We start from the raw sequence: 21621 nt of genomic DNA on the forward strand, positions 1-21621 counted from the left end.
AGCAGTTAGAATTGAAGGAGGTACAGGAAGATGGTTTAATGTTAAATCTGGTGTGAGACAAGGATGTACATTATCCCCTCTGTTATTCATTATCTATATGGATCACATTATGAAGGAATGTGGTATTAAACCTGATATCAAAATTGGAGATGTTAATGTCAGCTCTTTGCTTTATGCGGATGATATTATACTTCTAAATAAATCCGCTACAAGTTTGCAAGATTCTCTGACTAAATTGAATAGCTGTTGTAATAGATATGGTATGAAGGTCAGCAATAAAAAGACAAAGACAATGAAAATAGGCAGAATCATTGAAAATGTCAACTGTGCTGTGAATGGAGAACCTGTGGAACAAGTAAAACATTTCAGCTACTTAGGCACAATTTTTTGTGAAGATGGTAAATTAAATATAGAAATAGACAACAGAATCAACAAAGCTGGTATAGTAGGAAGTCAATTGAATAACTTCATATGGAATAAGAGAGAAATTAGCTGTATACAAGACAGTGTTCAAACCAGTTTTAACTTATGGATCTGAGAGCTGGGTCAGAAGTAAAACACTTGACCAAAGACTAGAGACCACAGAGATAAGAGTCCTGAGAAAGATTAGAGGCTTGAACAGATGGCATCAATGGCAATATCATATTAAAAAAACGAGGATATTAGGAAAGAACTTGACCTTGTCAGCATCCAGGAATGGGTTAGCAGAGCTAATCTCAGGTGGTATGGTCACTTTGCCGGGTTGGCAAAGTGACCATACCACCTGAGATTAGCATTATTCTTTGCCGGGTTGGCAGGAAAACGACCCAGAGGAAGACCAAGATATAGGTGGATTGATACGGTACAAAGTGCCTTAGATGATAGAAATATAAGATCTGATAATGTTGGAGTCTTGACAAGTAACAGACTGATTTGGAGGAAAATTGTAGATAGGAAGTTAGTAAGAGTGTAAATTTTTCATCTAATACTATCATTTCCTTTACATCCCTTGAGGGCAAAACAAGTGTTCTCTGCTGGGTTGGCAGGAAAATGACCCAGAGGAAGACCAAGATATAGGTGGATTGATATGGTACAAAGTGCCTTAGATGATAGAAATATAAGATCTGATAATGTTGGGGTCTTGACAAGTAACACATGGATTTGGAGGAAAATTATAGATCGGAAGTTAGTAAGAATGTAAATTTTTCATGTAATACTATCATTTCCTTTACATCCCTTGAGGGTATATGGCAGGAATTTGATGATGATGATGAACCACAATAATTAACCATAATATATTTCAAAAGCAGATAAAGAAATAGCTGTAGTGGTAATAGATAAGATCAACTATGAGAGGAAGATAGACTGCCTTTTACAGAATACTTCCACCTATCAAGAAATTAGTTATAAATAACCCTCATCACAAAAAATTTGTGTTATCAAGTCTTTAATTAATAGAACGCATAATGTATGCTTCTCTCCCTCAAGCTTACAAGAAGAATTTCTCACTATCAAAACTTTAATGGAATTAAATGGTTACAACCCTCATCAAATTCAGCAGATAATTGACTCGTGTTCCAACAACTAAGGATTCTTCAACAGACCGCATTGTTCCAATCCCTTATATTTCTGGTATCTCTAAACTTATTAGTAGGATTTTGAAGTTTTACCTTATTCCCACATATTTTCCTATCAACAAAATTTCTCATCTGTTACTATACAAAAGACAAACTGTCATCTCTATCATTAGCTGGTGTTTACTAGATACCTTGGGAATGTAATTTGAAATACATTGGACAGACAGGCTGTTCTGTGGATAAAAGAATTAATTGAACGTATTATATTGAATACGTGAGACCTCAAAAGGTATGGCACAGCATAGTATTGAGACTAAACAGTGTCTGCTGGGATGAAGCTTGTCTTCTCCATAGAAGCAGTTTTAAATATGAATGCCTTTTCAAAGAAAGTTGTGAAGCCCTTTTACATCGGCCAAACCTGAATTATAATGATTGTCTCTCTCTCCCAAAAGTTTGGGAGATTCTCATTCTATGTAAACAACAAAAATACTTTTAATATTATTTATTAATGTATTAATTTCTAGCTCGTGGCAACCGTTTTTAATTGGTAAATCTATTGTTGTATGTAATATTCAGTGGCGGCTGGTGACAATAGAAACAGGCGGGGCCAAAAACAACTTAATTTTTTTATATTTATATAGTAGGTTCTATTATTGATTTATAGTTATTATTTCTATTACAATAATGTTTAGTCAGATTCCACTGATGCATTGAGCTATTAATTTTTTAAAATTGTTAGAACAATGGAAGATAAGATGTTCATTTTACTGAACATTTGAAATTGTACCGCATTGTTTATATGAATTTTACTGGATTCGTGTTTTTGTATTAACTCAGAAAGATGTTTTAGGTCTTTACAGCCACTGAGTATCCACAAGCTCTCGCCTCCAAACAAAACACAATAAAAACAGAAAACAAAGATTTTTTTCATCTCTCACACTAAGCCATGATTTCTTGTCAAACCAGATTACATAAAATGTTCTTGTTTTTTTACCATCCTGTTGAGTAATACGCACATCTCTGGGTTGGTATGCACCAAGTCTTTTGATTTCCAATTTTTCTTCTAGACTTAATAACGAGAAATGTTTTTCCAATAAACTATCGATTTTGTTCATAGTTAAAATGTATTGTTTATGGACATAATAAAAATTTAGACTTTAAAATAAATTATAACAAAAACGACAACAATAATTAAACACACTAAAAACAATAAAACAGATCAACAATGAGAATAAATAATAAGACAATAAAAGAATCATGTGCTATTTACGTACAAACACAGTGATTGGGCCAGACTAAACGGGTCCCAAAATAAGCGTTGTGCCCGGTAAACAAACACGCTTGCTAGTGCACGTGCTTCACAATCAAAAAATCATGCGCTATGTATGTACATGCCAACACACAGTGACTGGGCCAGACTAAACTGGCTCCAAGATAAGTGTTGCGCCCGGTAGCAAACACGATTGCTAGTGCATGCACTTAACAATCAAAGAATCGTGCGCTATGTATGCACATGCCAACATAGTGACTGGGCCAGACTAAACTGGCCCTAAGTAAGCGTTGCGCCCGGTAAACAAACACGATCGCTAGTGCACGTGCCTCATACATGCCCTGTTTTCTACACGTATAAAATAGAGCCAGCTGTGGCTGGCCCCAGAGACCGTACTAAGTCGCATTATACAATATTGCCACAAAACACTACAGTAAACATGTTGGAAATAGATCAAAAAATAATAATTACAAGAAACATATTTTTTAAAAGTACAATTATTGGGCTAGTTATACAAATATAGGTGGGGCCTGGCCCCTATAGATGAGCTGCCCCTGCTTGTATTCCTGTTCTTTGATTCGCTTGTTTCTACACACTGATGATGTACTGTTATTTTCAGTACAAAATATCTGTACTTTCATTAAAGTTAATTACTGTGGTTATTGTGTAATTTGCTGTTTGGATAGCTGGATTGTAGATGGTCAACTTCATGGAGAGGAAGGTGAGGAGGTCTTTGTGGTTTTAAGAGTTTGTAGACTGGTAAATAGCAGACGAATCTTACTAAGTGGTGGCAAGGAAACCTTCAGCTAGAAAAAGTCAAAAGAAGGAGATTCTAAATTTGGCATTTTCTTGCAGGCAATATCAGAACTTACAGAGGCATAGGTTATACCACCTTTGTGGTGAAAGAATTAATGAAGAATATAATTTGAAAGTGAACTGTAGTTGATATAACTGCAATTTGAGTGTCTTAATTTCTCTTAACAGTTAAGAGAAGGAGGTCTGGTTTGGATGTTGTTTATGTCGGAATTTATGCCACAGATGTCTGTAAAGTTGATGTGGAAGTGTTTTTTTTGTGGGGTGGGGGGGATCCTGGTAAGTTAGGAATATTGTGTTTTTGATTTGTTTGGATGAAATGGTTGTTGAGGGAGATTTATTTTGTTTGCAGTGTTGCCATCATTGTTTCATTTTTCATTTTTGGTTTGTTATTAGATGAAAGGAAAGAGTGGAGACATGCAGTGGACGAAGATAGACCCGTGAACATATCACCCATACAGAGAGAACCAGTTTTCTTGACAGTGCCTCCCACATGGTCTGATGGGAGTCAATAAATTTATATGGAATAAGAAAGAAATAGTCAAAACACTGATCTAGCAGACTTAGTATACAAGACTGTATTCGAGCCAGTTTTAATTTACAGATCTCAGAGCAGGGTTAGAAGCAATGAGAGTTCTGATTAAAATTGTAGAGTGAACAGAATTAATGGCAGGAATCACGTTAAAAATCAAGACAGTAAGAAAGAACTTGGTGTTGTTAGCATTCAGGAACGTGTGAGCAGAGATAATTTAAGGTGATATGGTCACTTAAACAGAATTGGAGAATGAAGATTAACAAAGCAAGTGTTCACTGTCCCAATGGCTGGGAATGACCTAGAAGTGCCTTAGACTAAGATATAAGTGCAGATGACAGACTAATTTGGAGAAAATTGTTGGTAGGAAATTAGTAATAATGTGAACTTTTCATGTAGTATCATCATAATGTCCTTTACAACTCTTGAGGATACATATCAGTAATGTGGTGGTGGTGATGATGATATAGGGGTTTTCACTATAGTTCTTATCCACTATGTAATATCATTTGCTTAAATTACAGAGCCAAATATCTCCAATACTGATACCAGCTTTATTGACTTTTGATAATGTGATCCATATAGATGATAAATAATGGTAAAGATAATATGTGCTCTCTTCCTAAACCTGATTTAACATCAAACCATTTTCTAGTACCTCCTTCAATTCTAAACTGCTGGCTTAGCTGTAGACCATGTGTTGATCTGCATCATGTCCCATTTTCCTCATATAACTTTGTTTTGAAGGACTTTTATTTTGGTAGTATCATATGTCTTCTTCAGATCTACAAATCTTAAATACACATTTTTGTTAGTTTTTTTTCTCATGATTTCTCAAGTATTAATGTGAAAATCTAATCCTTATTTGGCCTGAATCACTTGTTCTTCATTGAGATTCTCTTTCATAATGTTTCTTAGCCCCGTTCTCAGATATGCTTATATTAATCTTGCCTGAAATACTTACTCATCAGGGAAATTCCTCTGTAATTCTCACATTCAGTTCTTTTTTTGTTGTTGTTGTTGTTGATAGGTGCTATAAGAGCATCACTCCAATCAACTGAAATTTGAACTTCTGATTAAGCCTTCAGAATCATGCAATGTATAGCCACCTGTAAAGCTATTATACTACCATATTTGAGAGTTTTTGTTTAAATACCATCTACTCCAGCTGCCTTTCCACATTATTTGTTTATGTAATGGAATTCTTTTGCCCTCTTTCCTCTCCTCAGAACTAAGACGAAATTAGACAACCTGGTATGAGGCACTGTCATTTCTCTTACACATGTTCATAATACCTCCCATCTAATTCCATGGCTATATTTCATGTTGAGATTACATAAAATCCTGAGTACCTCCAGTTCATCCACTTATTTTCTGTCATTGATCTCTCTGCCACAACACATTATCCTCACCTGGAAAACACACAAAGTGACTGCTCAGTACTTATTACTGTTATTTCTTCTGCTTCTGTCACCTACCATCTACATTCATTAAAGTTATTTTCCATAATTTTGCTTAACCAGATATTCTCAGGGGTGTACTACCCACACAACCCTGGTCCTGCCTTACTCCTAAACTTCTGCTCCTTGTTAGTTACATTTCTTTTGCTATCTTCAGTAATGCCTTCTTCTATCTTATTCTCAGTCCTTACTAATATCCATAAGGACAGGATAGGAGGAATGGACTTGTCTTTGGAAGTGTCACCATTCTTTTGGAAAACCACATTCCCTTTCAGCAAATCCCACACAACACAATTGCCATCTGCCTCTCAGTCAGATGTGTTATCACAATATGATGCATCAGTTTACCTCCCTTCCACCAGTGTACTTTGAATGGATGATTTAAACAGGCACAACACTGTGAGATAATATCCTTAATAACATCAGAAGAAGGTTTGTACAGGATATGCTTGACAACAACAAACTCTGCCTCTTAAACACAGAAAGGAGCACCTTCTTGCATATGCCTAACCAAACACATTTGCTCCCACTGACTTAATAGTCTGCTCATCCCTTCCCCTTTCCCCTATTTGAGTGGAAAATTGATGCCAACTTATAGAGTGTAACCATTTCCCCTGATATCCACTTTTCTGCATAGTCAACCATGTAATAATATATCACAGATATACAATGGAAAATGGCACAAGCTTACTAGTTTACCTTCTCTTCAAATTCCTTAGCTGAATTTGATTCTGCAACATTAAGTTGATCTTCTATCAGTAGTACAGTGAATTGTGACAAAATGTATTTTATAGGCTGTCACAATTAAAGTATCTTAAACATCTAGTCTGTTTCCACTTTTCCCTGAACCATGGTGAAATGTTGAATGCACAGCAGGTAAGGAACCAAAGAAGAAAGAGATGAGCTACATTGGTATGCTAAAGTAACACTAATTTTGGCAACCATTAGCATAGCCTGACCACTAATGAAAAAATAATAATAATAATAACCTACTACATCAAAGCTAGAGTCCTGTTATCTGTTTGGATAAAGATTACTAACAGATAAATTAAGACAAAAACAGCATTGATGGTGGCCAATATATGAAATAAGAGCTGAAATTATTGCTTTGAGTCATGAAGTGAGAGTTTACTGGAGAACTTGAAACAGAAGTTACTTTGGCTGAATGTGTGCCATCCATATTCTAGGGATTTTTAGGCCCCCATTATTGTTTAGAGTAGGACAGTTGATCAGAATTTCACAAGCTTCTTTAAATTTGCATATTCCTCCCACATTTTTGTATAATGTAAGGAACAAGTTCCTTTCCAATCAATTTGATATAGATTGTTAAGAGTGTAATCAGAGAGGCCCGATTTATTAAAATTGTTAAATTAGATGTGTTATTTTTTTTATGAATTGGAATCATGCATTTGGTTTTGCCAGTATGAGGTAAGTTACAGGTGCACTGGAGTATATTATTCTGAGTATATCCATAGATAATTTAATAAATCAAATATTGTTTATGGTAATTATATACATAACTCTTCTTGTAACATATATGTGCTTATGACATATAAGGACAAATCATTATATTGTGAATAAAAAAAATATTAAGGCAGAACTCCTCCTTCTCCATAAACTATCCAGTATGCCACCTCTGAAATTTCACCCGAAGGACGTCAGAAAAATCCTCAGGAGCCTTTGATGCTAGTTAGTCTCCTGGCCCTGATAGTATTCCTCCAGTTGTACTAAAAGCTTGTGCTCCAGAACTTGTACCTGTCCTGCATCATCTCTTCAAGCTGTCATACTCATCTGTCATCTAGCCCACAGCCTGGAAATAAACTTTTGTCCATCCTATTCCCAAAAGGGAAAATAAAAGTTAGCCATCAAACCATCGCTCCACTGCTCTGACCTCGATACTCTCAACAGTAATGGAAAAGGTCATCAGTAGTCAACCACTTCACTGCTTGGAGACCCATCGCTTACTTAATGATCATCACTATGGATTCCGTGATTCTTGTTCCACAGCAGATCTCCTTGCTGATCTCACCCGCCTTTAGACACAAGCCGTGAAAAGTTCAGAGAAACCGAAGTGGTCACTCTTGATATTTCCAAGATGTTTGATTGAGTCTAGCATTGTGGCTTCTTTACCTAGCTACTATCCTATGGCATTCCTCCCTCCCTTTGTGAATGTATTGCCAGCTTCCACTGGTCATTCACTGCTGATCATGGTAGATAATTTCCTTTCATCAAATTTCTCAGTTAATGCTGGTGTATCCCAGGGCTTAGCACTGTCACCTATGCCCTTCCTCTTATATGTTAATGATCTTCTCTCCCTGACATCCAGTCCTATTCATAGTTTTGCTGACGACAATACTCTCCATTCCTCTTTTTCATTTTCAAAGCCTTGTAGTGCTCAGGTAACTTTTGCTTTGTGATTTTCTTTAATCAGTCTCCTAAACACTATCTCCTTTCCATTATCAGATGGAAAGGGGATAACCTGGTGAATTTTAATGCCACTAATTCAGTCCTGACTTATTTCTAAGTCCCAAAATTTAGTCATGTCTTATTTCTAGAAAGAAAGCCCATTCTGCTCTCTCTCTGTCACATTTTACAATAATCCTCATGTCAGCCAGGACCAATTTCCTCTCCTTTGGTTAACTCTTACATTCAGTCTATTCCGGCATGAACATGTCAAGTCCATAGCTTCTTCAGCCTCCAAAAAACTTTTTTCGTTTCCAAGCAGTACTTCTCTCTTGCTCAACTTCGGACACTTTATAAAACTCAAATTCACCCAATCTTAGAATCCTATTCCCACATTTGAGGTGATGCACCTAAGACTTTACTCAGAATGCGTGATTGTATATAGGAGTGAGCAGTTCACTTAATTGATGACTCCTCCCTCATTGCCTCTTTCTCAAATCATTTTCCAATGATGTTCTGTTGCTACATTGTGTCTCTTCTATAGATATTTTCATGGGCACTGATCTTCTGAACTCGCCACTATAGTCCCTCCACTTTCCTATACTCATATATGAATATGAGCAGCTGCCAGTCAACACACATTTATGGTTCAACTCCAAACTCATCAAGCCAACTTCTTATCTTCTGCCTTCATTTTCCATTTCCTACACTTGTGCTCTTTGGAGTAGTCTTTCCCAATAACAACAACCTTCAGGTTTTCAGAAACCACACCAACACATTCCTCTCTTCCATCTCTCACTTACCTACACATGATACTGTCATGTCATAGATCTTGGGACCTCTTGTGTGTGGGGCTGATATACGTACACACATACAAAAAAAAAGACTGGTATACAGTAATATCAATATTTTGACTTAAAGCTAACTACATAGACATTGAGGCAATGATTGTCTGCCACTAAATTTGCTAGATTGATCTTGTCATCTGTATGCCACATATCTGCTTCCCAAAACAGATCTTCTAGGGAAACAAACTAAATAAATATGAATAAGAAAAAGTTAATTATTATGTGTTGCTTTCCGAGCTTCTCTGTTTTGAGTTATTTCTCTTGGAAAAAGAGTGTCTGTGCTGATAAGGTGGTTAATAGACTACCAGAATTGTTTAGTTGCTCTTCCTCTCCGTCTTTGTCTATTTGAGGGGCCGTATAAAACTAAATGTCTAAGTATGGAAAAGGAGGATATCTCAGTTGATGTCCAAGCCAATCAAGTCGACGTCTCCATTTGGGTTTCAATCAAGGATTTTTGGTTTGCTTCTTCTAAAATAGTGGAATTACGAATATGATCATTCCAGGAGTAACCAAGTAACAGTCTTAAGCAGGTTGTATTGAAGCTGCTAATGGTTTTTGTCATTTTTTGGGTGGAAGTATTCTATGTTTCTCCACCATATAAGGTTCAGTATGATTAAGAATCATTTTATTGTAAAATTTCAGAGCTACAGGTAATAGAGTAATTCCACAGTAGTTTTCCTATTCCCACATTCATGCTTTTTTTTTTTTTTTTTTTTTTTGTATCGGTATAATTATACTTTCTTTCCACTTCGGAGGTATTTTCTCTGTCCTGAGAGCATTATTGCATTAGTGATGGCATGAGCACTCTAATTCTAGAATCATATGTAATCTTGATGCTCTTCGATTCTGATCTTAACTGCGACTGAGACACATAGAAGTATGACTCATGCTGTTTGACTCATTCTTGTGCTGATGTTTTAACCATTTCTTGCCCCCCCCCCTCCCTGAATGATGGTCATGCTACAGTGAGCAAAATATATAGGAGTTGCTAATAAATTTTAATTTCCCTTACATGTATTAAACTTTTTTTTAAGTATCATTAGTCCTTTCTATTTATGTTATTTTAACAGGGACCTTGTAACCTTTTTGGATAACTTGTATGTTTTCTAATCTAGTTCACAATTGGTGTATGGTTGGCTAGTTACTATTTGCATTTGATAATATAATTTCTAAATTATTATGTTTGTAATAATGATAAATTTCCAATTTAGGGAACAGCAAGAAAAATTAAACATTTGGAAGGCATTGATGAATTTGGAAAATGCATATGGGACAGAGAAATCATTAACAGATGTATTTAACAAAGCAGTCATTGAAAATGATTCATTAAAAGTATATAACCATTTAGCAAATCTTTACATCAAATCAGATAAAACAAAGGTATGTTTGTGATGTTAATATCTTTAAACAAAAAATATTTTTTAATGTTACATATTGTTGATTTGGTTCATTTTTATGTACGTATGGTATATATGATATTGGATTAGATGAAATATCAGCCTGCATCAAAAGTATAAAAACGGATGATATATAAAGTATATATTTTATATATAAAGTATAAAAACGGTAGAATTTTAACCTAAGTATCATAAGTACAGGATCACAGAATGGCAATTAAACAATAAAAATAACAGATGATTCTAAAAAGTGCCACCTGAGTAGCCAATGTAAGATAACCACATAAGGTCAATAATTTTCTAAAGCTAAGTTATTAAAAAAGTGTATATACATACATACACATATACAAATAAAGGTAGTACATTTTTAAATCTAATCTTTCCTATCTCTCACAAAGGGGATAACATAGACCATTAAGTTAGAACAGTGAAGTAACGTTTCACGTTTCTTTATAAAGACATTCTGTGAAGAAGCTACTTTTATAAAGGACTCTTGTCTTGTTCCAATTAACTCTATGTGTAGTGTTAATAGCATGCTCCACATATCCAGACTGTATTTGCTTTTATTCATCTAGAAGAACACAAATCTTATATTAAATACATTTTAGAAATTATGGACTTTACAACCTTGTTATAAAGTCCATAATTTCTAAAATGGATACTGATCACCGAGCAACACTAAAAGAAAGGACTTATATTAAATACCATGATCGGTCTGAACTTGGAGAGCATGCTATCAGGGACTCACGTGTAGTGTGTGTGTGTCCTGTCAGAAAGCTAGAAACTCAGTTTCAGAAGTTGGGGAACAGACCAAATTAGTAGGTCTTTATGCCAGATGGTATTCGTTCAAAGACGTGTGACATAAAAATTAATCTCTTGTTTATCAGCAGCTGCAGAATCCATACTGGCAGACATTTAATAGTTGGGTGCTTTCAGGGTAGCATAGGAGTTAGGTAATTGGAAACAGTTTTATGGTGGTGATTTGTCATCCTTCCCAGTTGGGAATGGATTGAACATAGGCAAGTTGCCAGGCTTTAGGGTGGATGCCAGTAGAGTAAGAGAGCATAAACAGGTGGCATATGACAGAAGTCAGTTTCGGTACACACACCTTTAGAAAAATTGGAGGAGTTGAGTTAGGAGTTGATTTGATTTTTATGGCACAAAGACATCAAAAGTACCACAGCTTTAGGACACAGGTTTATAGCAGTACATATGGTTGACAGTTAGTAGGATATGCCCTTTGCCGGATTCGAATCTGGAACCTCTTGGCTGGAGAGTGGATGTGCTAACCACTCGGCAAACAAAGTGGCAAAAAATTAAAGGAGTGAAACCAGGACCAGGAGTCTTTTAGTGCATAATTTGGGCATATGACTTCTGTGCTATTTTGAAAGTACTCAACTAATAGATGACCGCCAGTGTGGATTCTCCCAATACCATTCAACAGGGGACTGCTCACCTATGTCGCACACCTCTGGATAAGCACCATGGAAAAGTTTTTTGGCGAATCCCAAATGGTTGCACTAGATATCTCCAAGATTTTTGATTGGGTCTGGCAAAAGGGCCTATTAAGTAAACTTCCATCATTCGGTCTGTACCATAACTTATGCAACTGGGTTACCAGTTTTCTCACTGTACACACGTTGGATGTGATGGTTGATGGTTTCCTATCTTCTAATTATGCAACTAATGCTGTGGTCCCACAAGATTCGGTCCTCTAACCTACCCTGTTTCTTCTATACATCAATGACCTGTTCCAGTTGACCACCAATCCAATACACTGTTTTGCTGATCACAGTACACTACATTTCTTCTTCTCGCTTCACAAACCTTGCACTAAACAAACCACCACAACTCGCAGAGCAACAAGCTCTGCATATCTAAATTCGGATCTCGAAACCATTCTTCGGTGTGATAACCTTGTCGATTTCAATTCCTGCAAAACAAAATTCTGCCTTATTTCCCACAAAAAAGAAACATGTTATCCTAGCTTTACCTTTGACAACAACACCCAAATCTCTAGGCAAGATGAGATCTCTCTCTCTCTCTCTCTTTGGGATTACCTTGATATCAAGACTCTCTTGGCATAAACATGTTACTGCCGTACCTCCTCAGCATCCAAAAAATTAGGATCTCTCTTTCATTCAAGGCATTACTTTACTCACTTTACTCTTGAACAGCTGTTAACCCTGTACAAATCGAAATCCATCCATCCATTCGTTTAGTATTGCTCGCACATCTGGGGAAGTTCCACTAAGAGCTCTCTAAAAATAGCCGATGTAATATAGAAGAGAGCATTCAGACTAATTAATGACTCATCTCTTACCAACTTACTCCAACAACTCTCACATAGTCATCTAGTATCTACTGCATGCATCTTCTATATATATTTCCATGGTAAATGTTCATCAGAACTATACTCAATAATTCCCCCCCCCCTCTCTCTCTATCAAATCCATTGAAACATGTGCATTTACTACCTAACATCCCTTCACAGTCAAACTCCATATTCATATAGGAATGAAGGAGAAAGAAGAGCGCAAGTTTTGTCTTTTTATTGCTGACCTTCATACCATATCTATTACAACAGCTATAATTTACCATCTTCACTAAAAACCATGTTTTCATTGTCTTTGTCTTTTTATTGCTGACCTTCATACCATATCTATTACAACAGTTATTCAATTTAGTCAGGGAATCTTGCAGACTTGTAGCAGATTTATTGATAAGTATAACATCGTCCGCATAAAGCAAAGAGCTGACATTAACATCTCCAATTTTGATATCATGTTTAATACCACTTTCCTTCATAATGTGATCCATATAGATAATGAATAACAGAGGGGATAATGTACATCCTTGTCTCACACCAGATTTAACATTAAACTATCTTCCTGTACTTCCTTCAATTCTAACTGCTGACTTAAAACTCAAATAAAGACTAAGTATTGCTTGATATAATGCCCCATTGACACCATATAACTGTTGTGTATTGAATAGCTTCTCTCTTGGCACCTTGTCACATGCCTTTTCCAGATCGACAAAACTTAAATAGAGATCTTTGTTATATTCCCATGATTTTTCAACTATTTGTCATAAAGTGAAGATCTGATCCTGACAACCTCTATTTGGCCTGAATCCAGCTTGTTCTTCACCAAGCTTTTCTTCCACAATTCTTCTCAACCGTTTCTCAAGTATACTTGCATATATCTTGCCAGGAACACTCAGTAGGGAAATACCTCTGTAATTCTCACATTCAGTTTTATTTTCCTTTTTATATATGGCTACTATGAGAGCTCTACTCCAATCATCGGGAATTCATCCCTCTGCCCAGACCTTCAGAACTATGCAGTGCAGCCGCTGCAAGACTTATACCACCATACTTCAGCATTTCTGGTTGAATATCATCTATTCCTGCTGCATTTCCACATTTCAAACCTTTGATGGCTTTTTCTACTTCAAGTATGGACATATATTCCTGGCTGTATGCCTGTTGAGTGTTTTTTACCACTTTGCTATCACTGCTTGTTTCATTCAGTAATTTTTCGAAGTAATTACTCCATACTTCAAGGATATCTTTTTCTCCCGTTTTCATGTCACCTTTATCATCTCTAACTCCTTTTACAGCACTCTTTCCTCCATTTCTAAGCTTCTTTGACAACCTCCAGAATATTTTGCCGCCTTCTTGATATTTATTTTCTATATTCTTTCCAAAGTCCTCCCATTACTTTTGTTTAGCTAGTTTTACACAGTGTTTAGCATTCTTGCATTTGTCTCTATATTCTCTAAGAGCACAAGCTGACTTATTTGCCAGGAACTTTTGATATGCTTTCTTCTTTTCCTTCACTGCCTCTTTAACATCCTGTGTCCACCATGAAGTTCTGATTTTTCTATCCTTGCAGACAACCTCACCACATGCCTCTGTGGCTGAATCAATCAAGGTTTTCTTCAAGGATTGCCACTGAATCTCTAAAGTGGTTCCTGTTCTCAAACTCTTTCATTTTTTCTTCAATAATCTTTGTGTATTTTAGTCTACAGTTCACATCGGAGAGCTGCTCAACTTTTATTCGCTTTAAAACTTTCTTACATGTTATTCTTTTCAGTATGAAATTGAATTTTATCCTGCTCAAGTCTAAATAGTGATCACTTCCAATTTCAAATCCTCTGTACACTCTGGTGTCCTGCACCAAGGAGAAAACATCACTATCAACAATAACATAGTCAATGAGACTTTTCTTATTTCTTGCCTCCTCTCTCCATGTGAATTTGTGCATATTTTTATGTTGGAACATGGCATTAGTAATAACAGTCCATGTCCTGAGCACAAATCCAACAGGTATGTGCCATTATTATTAGCTTTACTCTTTTCTCCAAATTTTCCCAATATATTTTTGTATGTCTGACTATCATTTTCTACTCTGCTATTTAGATCCCCAACAAGGACCAACTTTTACTCTTTCATTGTGTCAGTGCTTTCTCTAAATCCTCAAAAAATTACTCCACTTCTACCTTAGTAGAACCTTCTATGGGACCATAGGCACAAATCAGTCTCATTGTCCAGTTCCCCATTCTGATATTTACCCTCATCACTCTACTTGAGACTACCTGCCATTCAAGAAGATTAGCCTCGTATTTAGTGTTGAGGACTATGGCTATTCCTTCTTTTCCTTGATTGTCATTGCCTGAATATAACATTTTGTATTTATTGCTCAGAAAGATCTCGCCAGTTTTTGTCTTTTTTGTTTCAGTCACCCCTATTATTTCGATCTGGTACTTATCTAATTCCTCAGCTAGCTCCATATCTTTGCCATTCAGGCTTCTTATGTTGATAGTACCGATCTTTAACTCAGGTGATGTTGAGTTGGGGTGTTTTTTCAGATTTCTTCCAGTAGTTGACTTTTCGCTGTTCACCCTGGCGTAAACAAGGGGGGCCTTGTTTAACTGGGCGACATCCCGGCTGGATTGAAATTTTGTCATATTGTACCATCATTTTGTATTTTGATTTAAGCCAATAAGTATACAATTTGGTCGACTGAATCCCAAATTGCCAGCCCATCCTTGTTCATTCAGTATCCAAGTAGATACCCAACAGGGTGCACCACGAGAAGATGAGGATTGGACATTAGGTCAGAACCCCTGGTTGGTTCTCCGCATTCCTCTAAAGGCTATGTGGAGGTCTCCTCTCATTTATACAGCTTTGACCCTTAAGCACCCCGATGATATATTCTAGGATTGAAAATTTCCAACTAACTTAATGATATCATCCTTTAGCAGTATTGTTAGTGATATGGATAAGAGAGTGGCTGATGGATAGACATCAGAAAGTAGTATTTGGGGGAATTGAATCCAAGAGAAGGTGGGTCACTAATGGTGTGTATTGTACACGGATCACCACTGTTTAATTCGTATATCAGTGATATAGGAAATTAATTAAAGGAAATATCCAGTTGTTTGCTGATGATGCAAATTTGGACAGAAGTGATAGTTAAAAAAGATAATATAGGAAACCCCCAATTCAGGATGACTTAAATGGATTGACAGTATGGGCTAAGAATAATATCTGCTAGTTTAACTTGGCCAAATGTAACTTCATGCACTTTGGGATAAAAAGATTCAGTTCCATCAGTGTGTACTACACTGATGGAACTGAACTGAAATATAGAAAATTGATAAGGCCAAAGATTTGGAAGTGAATGCAAACATAGAGTTGAAGTTTACAGGACCTCTTTGTAAGGTGTTAATAAGTCCATAACTGGACTACTCTGCACAGATTTGGCTACTTGGATTCCTTGAGGATGAAGAAGTGGTGCAGAGGATCCAGATGAGAGTGACCAAGATTGTGGTCCATTGAGTTCTCCCATGAGGATAGGTTGATGGCTTTTTTGGTTACAAAAACTATTTGATTGATGGAAAAAAAATTTAAATTATAAACTAGACAGGCTTAGTTGGAACTTACCTAGTTAGATCACAAATGGACTGTCACACAATGATGCACATCATGTCAACTCTTCTAGCCAAGTCACCTAAACAGTATGATCCTTTTTAAATGACTGGAGCTCTAGTGAACCCAGTGAGTATTGCTGCTGAAAATGCATACCTTCCCTAGTTAGCAGGATCTCTAGTTAAATAACTTTTATCTAGTGGTAGATAACTATTATCACCTGGTAAAATACCACTACCTTATCTCTGGTTCTTGTCTTCCTCTTCATCCTTGTTTATATGCAATGCACATGAATCCTTTTAAAATTGTGCCAAACACTATAATGATCCATAACTTTCCTATTCGTGGAGAATTGCAGTAAAGTAGTTCTGCAAATTTACAACCAAATAGTACATGCATGTAATCAAACCTGATGATAACAAATCAGGAGAGAGAGAAAGCCTTTCTAATCAGCTGCTGAATAATATTTTTTGCTACTTATTCTTGGAATCCCCTCTAGAACTTATTATGCCTGGAGGGAGTCCAGTATGGTAGTGTGCATAGTAGACTGCTACTAACAGTATTATACATGACAGTGAGTTTGAAGCCATCTGGTGTGAAATGGAATCTAACAAGATCAATTACATAGTGGGGCATTTACCGACCTGGTGGATTGATTACTAGTAATGAAGAAATGCATCACCAAATAGAAAAGATGAGTGCAAAAAAGAGTAATCATAATGGGAGACTTTAATCATCCAAATACTGATTGGGTAGCAGTTCGATCTCATGAGAAGAATGAAAATGCATTTATTGAGCTGTTTCGAGACAACTTCCTCAAACAGCATGTGGAATAAGAAACTCGAGGTCAAAGAGTGTTAGATTTGATATTGTGTCAGAGGGCGTTAAATTAAAGACATAACTATTCTTCCTTCAGTTGGTAACAGTGATCATGCAGTACTCACTTGGGAAGTGACTAAGTTTATGAATGTTCCATTCAGAAAAGGTTACATGCTGAACTACAAAGCAAGAAATTGTGACCAACTGAGATGTATACTGAGTTCAGTGGAATGGGATCAGTTGATGGATGGAAAGAATATTGATGGTGCATGGGAAACGTTTAAACAATACTTAAAAGATGCGATATCAGCGTGTGTCCTGAGAGGTTGAAGAATAAATAGGGTAGGAGTCAAATGAATGTGTAATTTTATTAAGCAACGGATTCATAAGAAAAGGATGATATCCATTATGAAAATTATAAACAGCAGGCTAGAATAGTCACAACTGTTGTACGGATAGCAAAGTCTGAGTATGAAAAGAAACTGGCTCTGCATGCTAAAGATAACCCACAAGAATTTTATCGATGTGTTGCAAGTAAAAGAAATAATGAATATGGAAGAGTAACAGATACAGAAGAGGTTGTTCAACTAATCAGTGCCCATTTTGTTAAAAGCAATCAGCCTGGTGTACACAACATTGAACTCACTGTACCTCTTCACTGAATGAAGAAACTCAGGTGTGTGAGGACAAAGTGTTAGAGCTGTTGCACAAACTGAATAAGAATTCAACAATAGGGACTGATGGGATATCAGCATGTGTGCTAAAAGAGTGTTCAGCTGAACTGGCTATTCCTTTGACAAGGCTGTTTAATATGAGTCTCAGAACAGGGAAGATTATGCAGGAATGGAAAGAATGTATGACAATCCCATTGTGTGGGGGGGGGGTGCAAAGACCGATATATCCAACTATCAACTAATTAGTATCTCAGGCCTCGCATTCAGAAATAGGTTGACAGTGAATCTCTACTTTGCAATGAGCAGCATAGGTTTACTAAGGGAAGGTCATGTTTTAGCAACTTGCTCACATTCTATAACAATGTTACCAATGAATTAGACCAAGGGGAATGGATATAGCATGATGCTTTGGGATTTTGTTAAGGCTTTTGACAGAATACACCATGGTAGACTGTTGCATAAATTGGAGAATATAGGTTTGGATTATAGAATATTAGTATTGATAAGAGGATGGCTGACTGACAAATATCAAAATGTGGTATACGGGGGATGTGCATCTGCATGATTTAAGGTAACCAGTGGTGTACCATGAGGATCAGTGCTTGGTCCACTGTTATTCAGTCTATACATTAGTGATATTGGGAAGGATTTGACAAGCAGCATACAGCTATTTTCTGATGATGCAAAGATAGGTAGGGTAATCAAGAATGCTGCTGATATGCACTACTTCCAGAATGATTTGAATAGGCTGGAATTGTGGGAATGGGAAAATGGATGTCAGTAAATGTAATGTCATTCGCTTTGGCGTGATTAGATATCGAATGTCGTATTATATTGGTGAGATTATGCTAGAAGAAACTGATGAGGCTAGGGATCTTGGAGTTTAGTAGATAAGAAGTTGAAAGTTCAGGGGCCATGTAGCAAAGATTGCAAATACAACTCAAAAGATAATTGCAATGCTGAAATGAACTTTCACATGTAAAGATAAGGATGTCACTTTGCTTCTTTACAAGGCCTTGATAAGACCTCACTTGGATTATTGTGCACAGGTCTGGTCTCCTGGTTTCCGTTGTGATTCTGACATATTGGAGAGAGTGCAAAGGAGAGTGTTAAAATTATATCAGGATTATAGAATACTGTTTATGAAAACTGATTGAGAATTTGTAGACAGCAGACACTAGCAAACAAAAGAAAGAGGGATAATATGATAGACTTACAAACTTCTGAAAGGGTCATACAGGATTTCAATTGATGGAAGTTTTCAATTTATAGGACAAGAGGCCATCCTTGGAAGCTGTGAATGCTGCTAAGAAGGGAATGAGGGCTAGATTTTTCTCTCTGAAGGTGGTGCATGAATGGAATGGATTGCCATTGGATGTTGTGAGTGCAAGCAGTGTGAATGAATTCAAGAATCAGTATGATAGCTGGTGCGTGTAATATGTGGCCTTCCTCGATGAGTACCTGACTCCCTGGAGGTCTCTCTTATTAATAATAATAATAAAAACAGTCTCTCATCATAGACAAGGGATTTGTGTTCTGTCTGTATAGGTGATATGTCTGTGACTCTCTCATTCCTTTAACCATAACAGATAACGTTAAAAAATGCAGCTTTCAATGGATCAGAAAAAGAAAATCTATAAAAATAAATATCTTCCACAAACCCCCCCCCCCCCAAAAAAAAAAAAGCTTTTAATATTACACAAGAAACTGTCCATCGTCTTCACCAACGTTTATGATTCTAAAAGAATGATAAATATGTGCACTTTCATTTAGTGAGCCAAACCTGTTATAATTTATTTATTTTTACAAAGTAAATTGTTTTTATATCTTCAGTAAACAAACAAAATAAATAAAAATGTAAAGCAATAAAAAAAGTTTAAAATAATGAAAAATAACTTTTGATACAGAAATTCTAGGTACAACAGTTTGCTTTATGTCAAGTGGTGTCAAAGGTCACTATTCCATTACAATTAATACATTAATGGCCAGGGATTAAAAATCAAGTAGGGAGCTGGGTGATTCACTTTAAGGCTGGTAGAGAGATTAAGAAGATTGTTCATTAATATTTTCACATTTTACTTGTATAGTGAAGTCATTATTGCTTTACAATGGGAAGACCTAGTGATATTTATTTTTTTACTTTATATAGTGAAGTCATTACTGCTTTACTATGGGAAGACATAGTGATATTTGTTTTCATATGTAGAAACTAATTATCAGTTATTTTTATTATTATTTTATTTTATTAGTTTTTAAAAAAATTTTTTCTGTAATTTACAGGAGGCTGAAGCATTATACAAAACTATGATAAAAAAATTCAAGAAAAATAAAGAAGTGTGGATTAATTTTGGTCTCTTTTATATGAAGTGTAGGAGGCAAGAATATGCCAGAAAATTGATGCACAGAAGCCTCAGCAGTTTGGACAAAAGAGAGCGTATGTTTTTGCTGTCTCATTATTAATATCTTATGAAATGTCAGGTGCAGTTTTAAACAATTAACATATTATTTCAGAGTGTAATACAGTATATAATGGTTCTCAATTATGTGCCTTCATATTTCACAGACTTTGTTTTTTCCACTAGTTAGCAAATAACTATTTTCCCTGATTATCTGAACATTTCACAATAGCTTAATGTTACAATTAGTTATTTTATATATATATATAAAAGTAAATACAAGCTTTATGGCTGAGAATTTCAAATAGAAAGTGGCCCCACAACTGTTGAGCCAGATAAAAATGAATATAAGTTAAAAAAATGTGTTTTATAAAATTTGAAAAGTAAGTCAAACAACTCTGAGATGTAAATTCCAGACTCAGATATACAAATATTGTTAGTGAGAAATGAAGAGAGAAAATGGTTAAAAAAAAAACTTCCAAATTAGTGACAAAATCTGAAGTAAATATGGATTGGCTCCTCCAGGAAAGCATGATTATATCAAAAGTTCCTGACAAGTAAATCAGCATATCTCTCTAAATTGAGAATTTAGAGAAAAATACAAGAAGCTAACTATAACAAACTTGGAAACCACAAGATAAGTTTGTTATAGAGAATTTCATTTAGCATAGAATTGTCTCTCTAAGACTTTGATTGCGATTTTTCAATAGTTTGTCATAGTAAGTAAATTTTTTACATACCGTTTGTTGCAGTTGCCTTCCACTGCTATATGTAAAATATAGAAGGCAGCAAATGTAAAGAAAAAGGGGAAATTGGTTCTTATTGCAGCAAAAGTTGTGGAAAGATCTGGGGAAGAATATAGAAGATACCTTGGTGATATTTATCGAAATATTTTTGAGGCTTCAATGGAAGGTTAGAAGTGGACATAAGAATACCAAAATCTAATATACAGACATAATCCAAGAGCATAAAAATTGAAGAAAAAAATGTTTTGGAGTAATTTCTTTGAAATTACTCCGAAATGACGTAATAAGCAATAGAACAGCCATAGGATGCCACCAGAAACATGAAATGCTGAAATATGGTAGATAGGTATAAGTTTTCAGATTCAGGATGATGATGATGAGGTATAAGTTTTATATTGTCCACACTGCATAATCCAATAAGACTCTCAGAAAATCAAATACCCCCCCCCCCCCACACACACACACAGCTGACTGAAGTAGATCCCTAATTGAATTTTTTTTAAAAAAAAAGTGGGGGTGGGAATGAAACTAAAAATTATTATAGTAGAATTTTCTTACTCATTCTATAGTAGAATTTTCTTACTCATTTAAAGAAATATTTGTGGAAACATTTAAAAAAACAGTTAAGAAATTGTCATAGACAAGTTTGGTGAAGAACAAACTGGATTTAGGTTATATATGAGTTTTCCAAGGACTGATGTTTTTTTTTTTTTTACTTTATTTTACTTTACTACAAATAGTAAAGAAATTATAGGGATACAATAAGGAT

General features: G+C 35.7%; 1 protein-coding gene across 2 annotated transcripts in view; it reads left to right on the forward strand.

Annotated features, from left to right (window-relative positions):
* Rrp5 (Ribosomal RNA Processing 5) overlaps positions 1-21621 on the forward strand; it is a 681802-nt gene that overhangs the window by 600968 nt on the left and 59213 nt on the right. For both annotated transcript variants that reach the window (XM_090392300.1, XM_090392301.1), the window contains 2 exons: positions 10094-10262; positions 19991-20144. In XM_090392300.1, the coding sequence (XP_090248426.1) occupies positions 10094-10262; positions 19991-20144 (323 nt within the window). The remainder of the gene's footprint in view (positions 1-10093; positions 10263-19990; positions 20145-21621) is intronic.

The sequence above is a fragment of the Typopeltis vanoorti genome, chromosome 5 (assembly GCF_054136105.1).
Source record: "Typopeltis vanoorti isolate ZY-2024b chromosome 5, IOZ_Tvanoo_1.0, whole genome shotgun sequence".
NCBI classification, from domain to species: domain Eukaryota; kingdom Metazoa; phylum Arthropoda; class Arachnida; order Uropygi; family Thelyphonidae; genus Typopeltis; species Typopeltis vanoorti.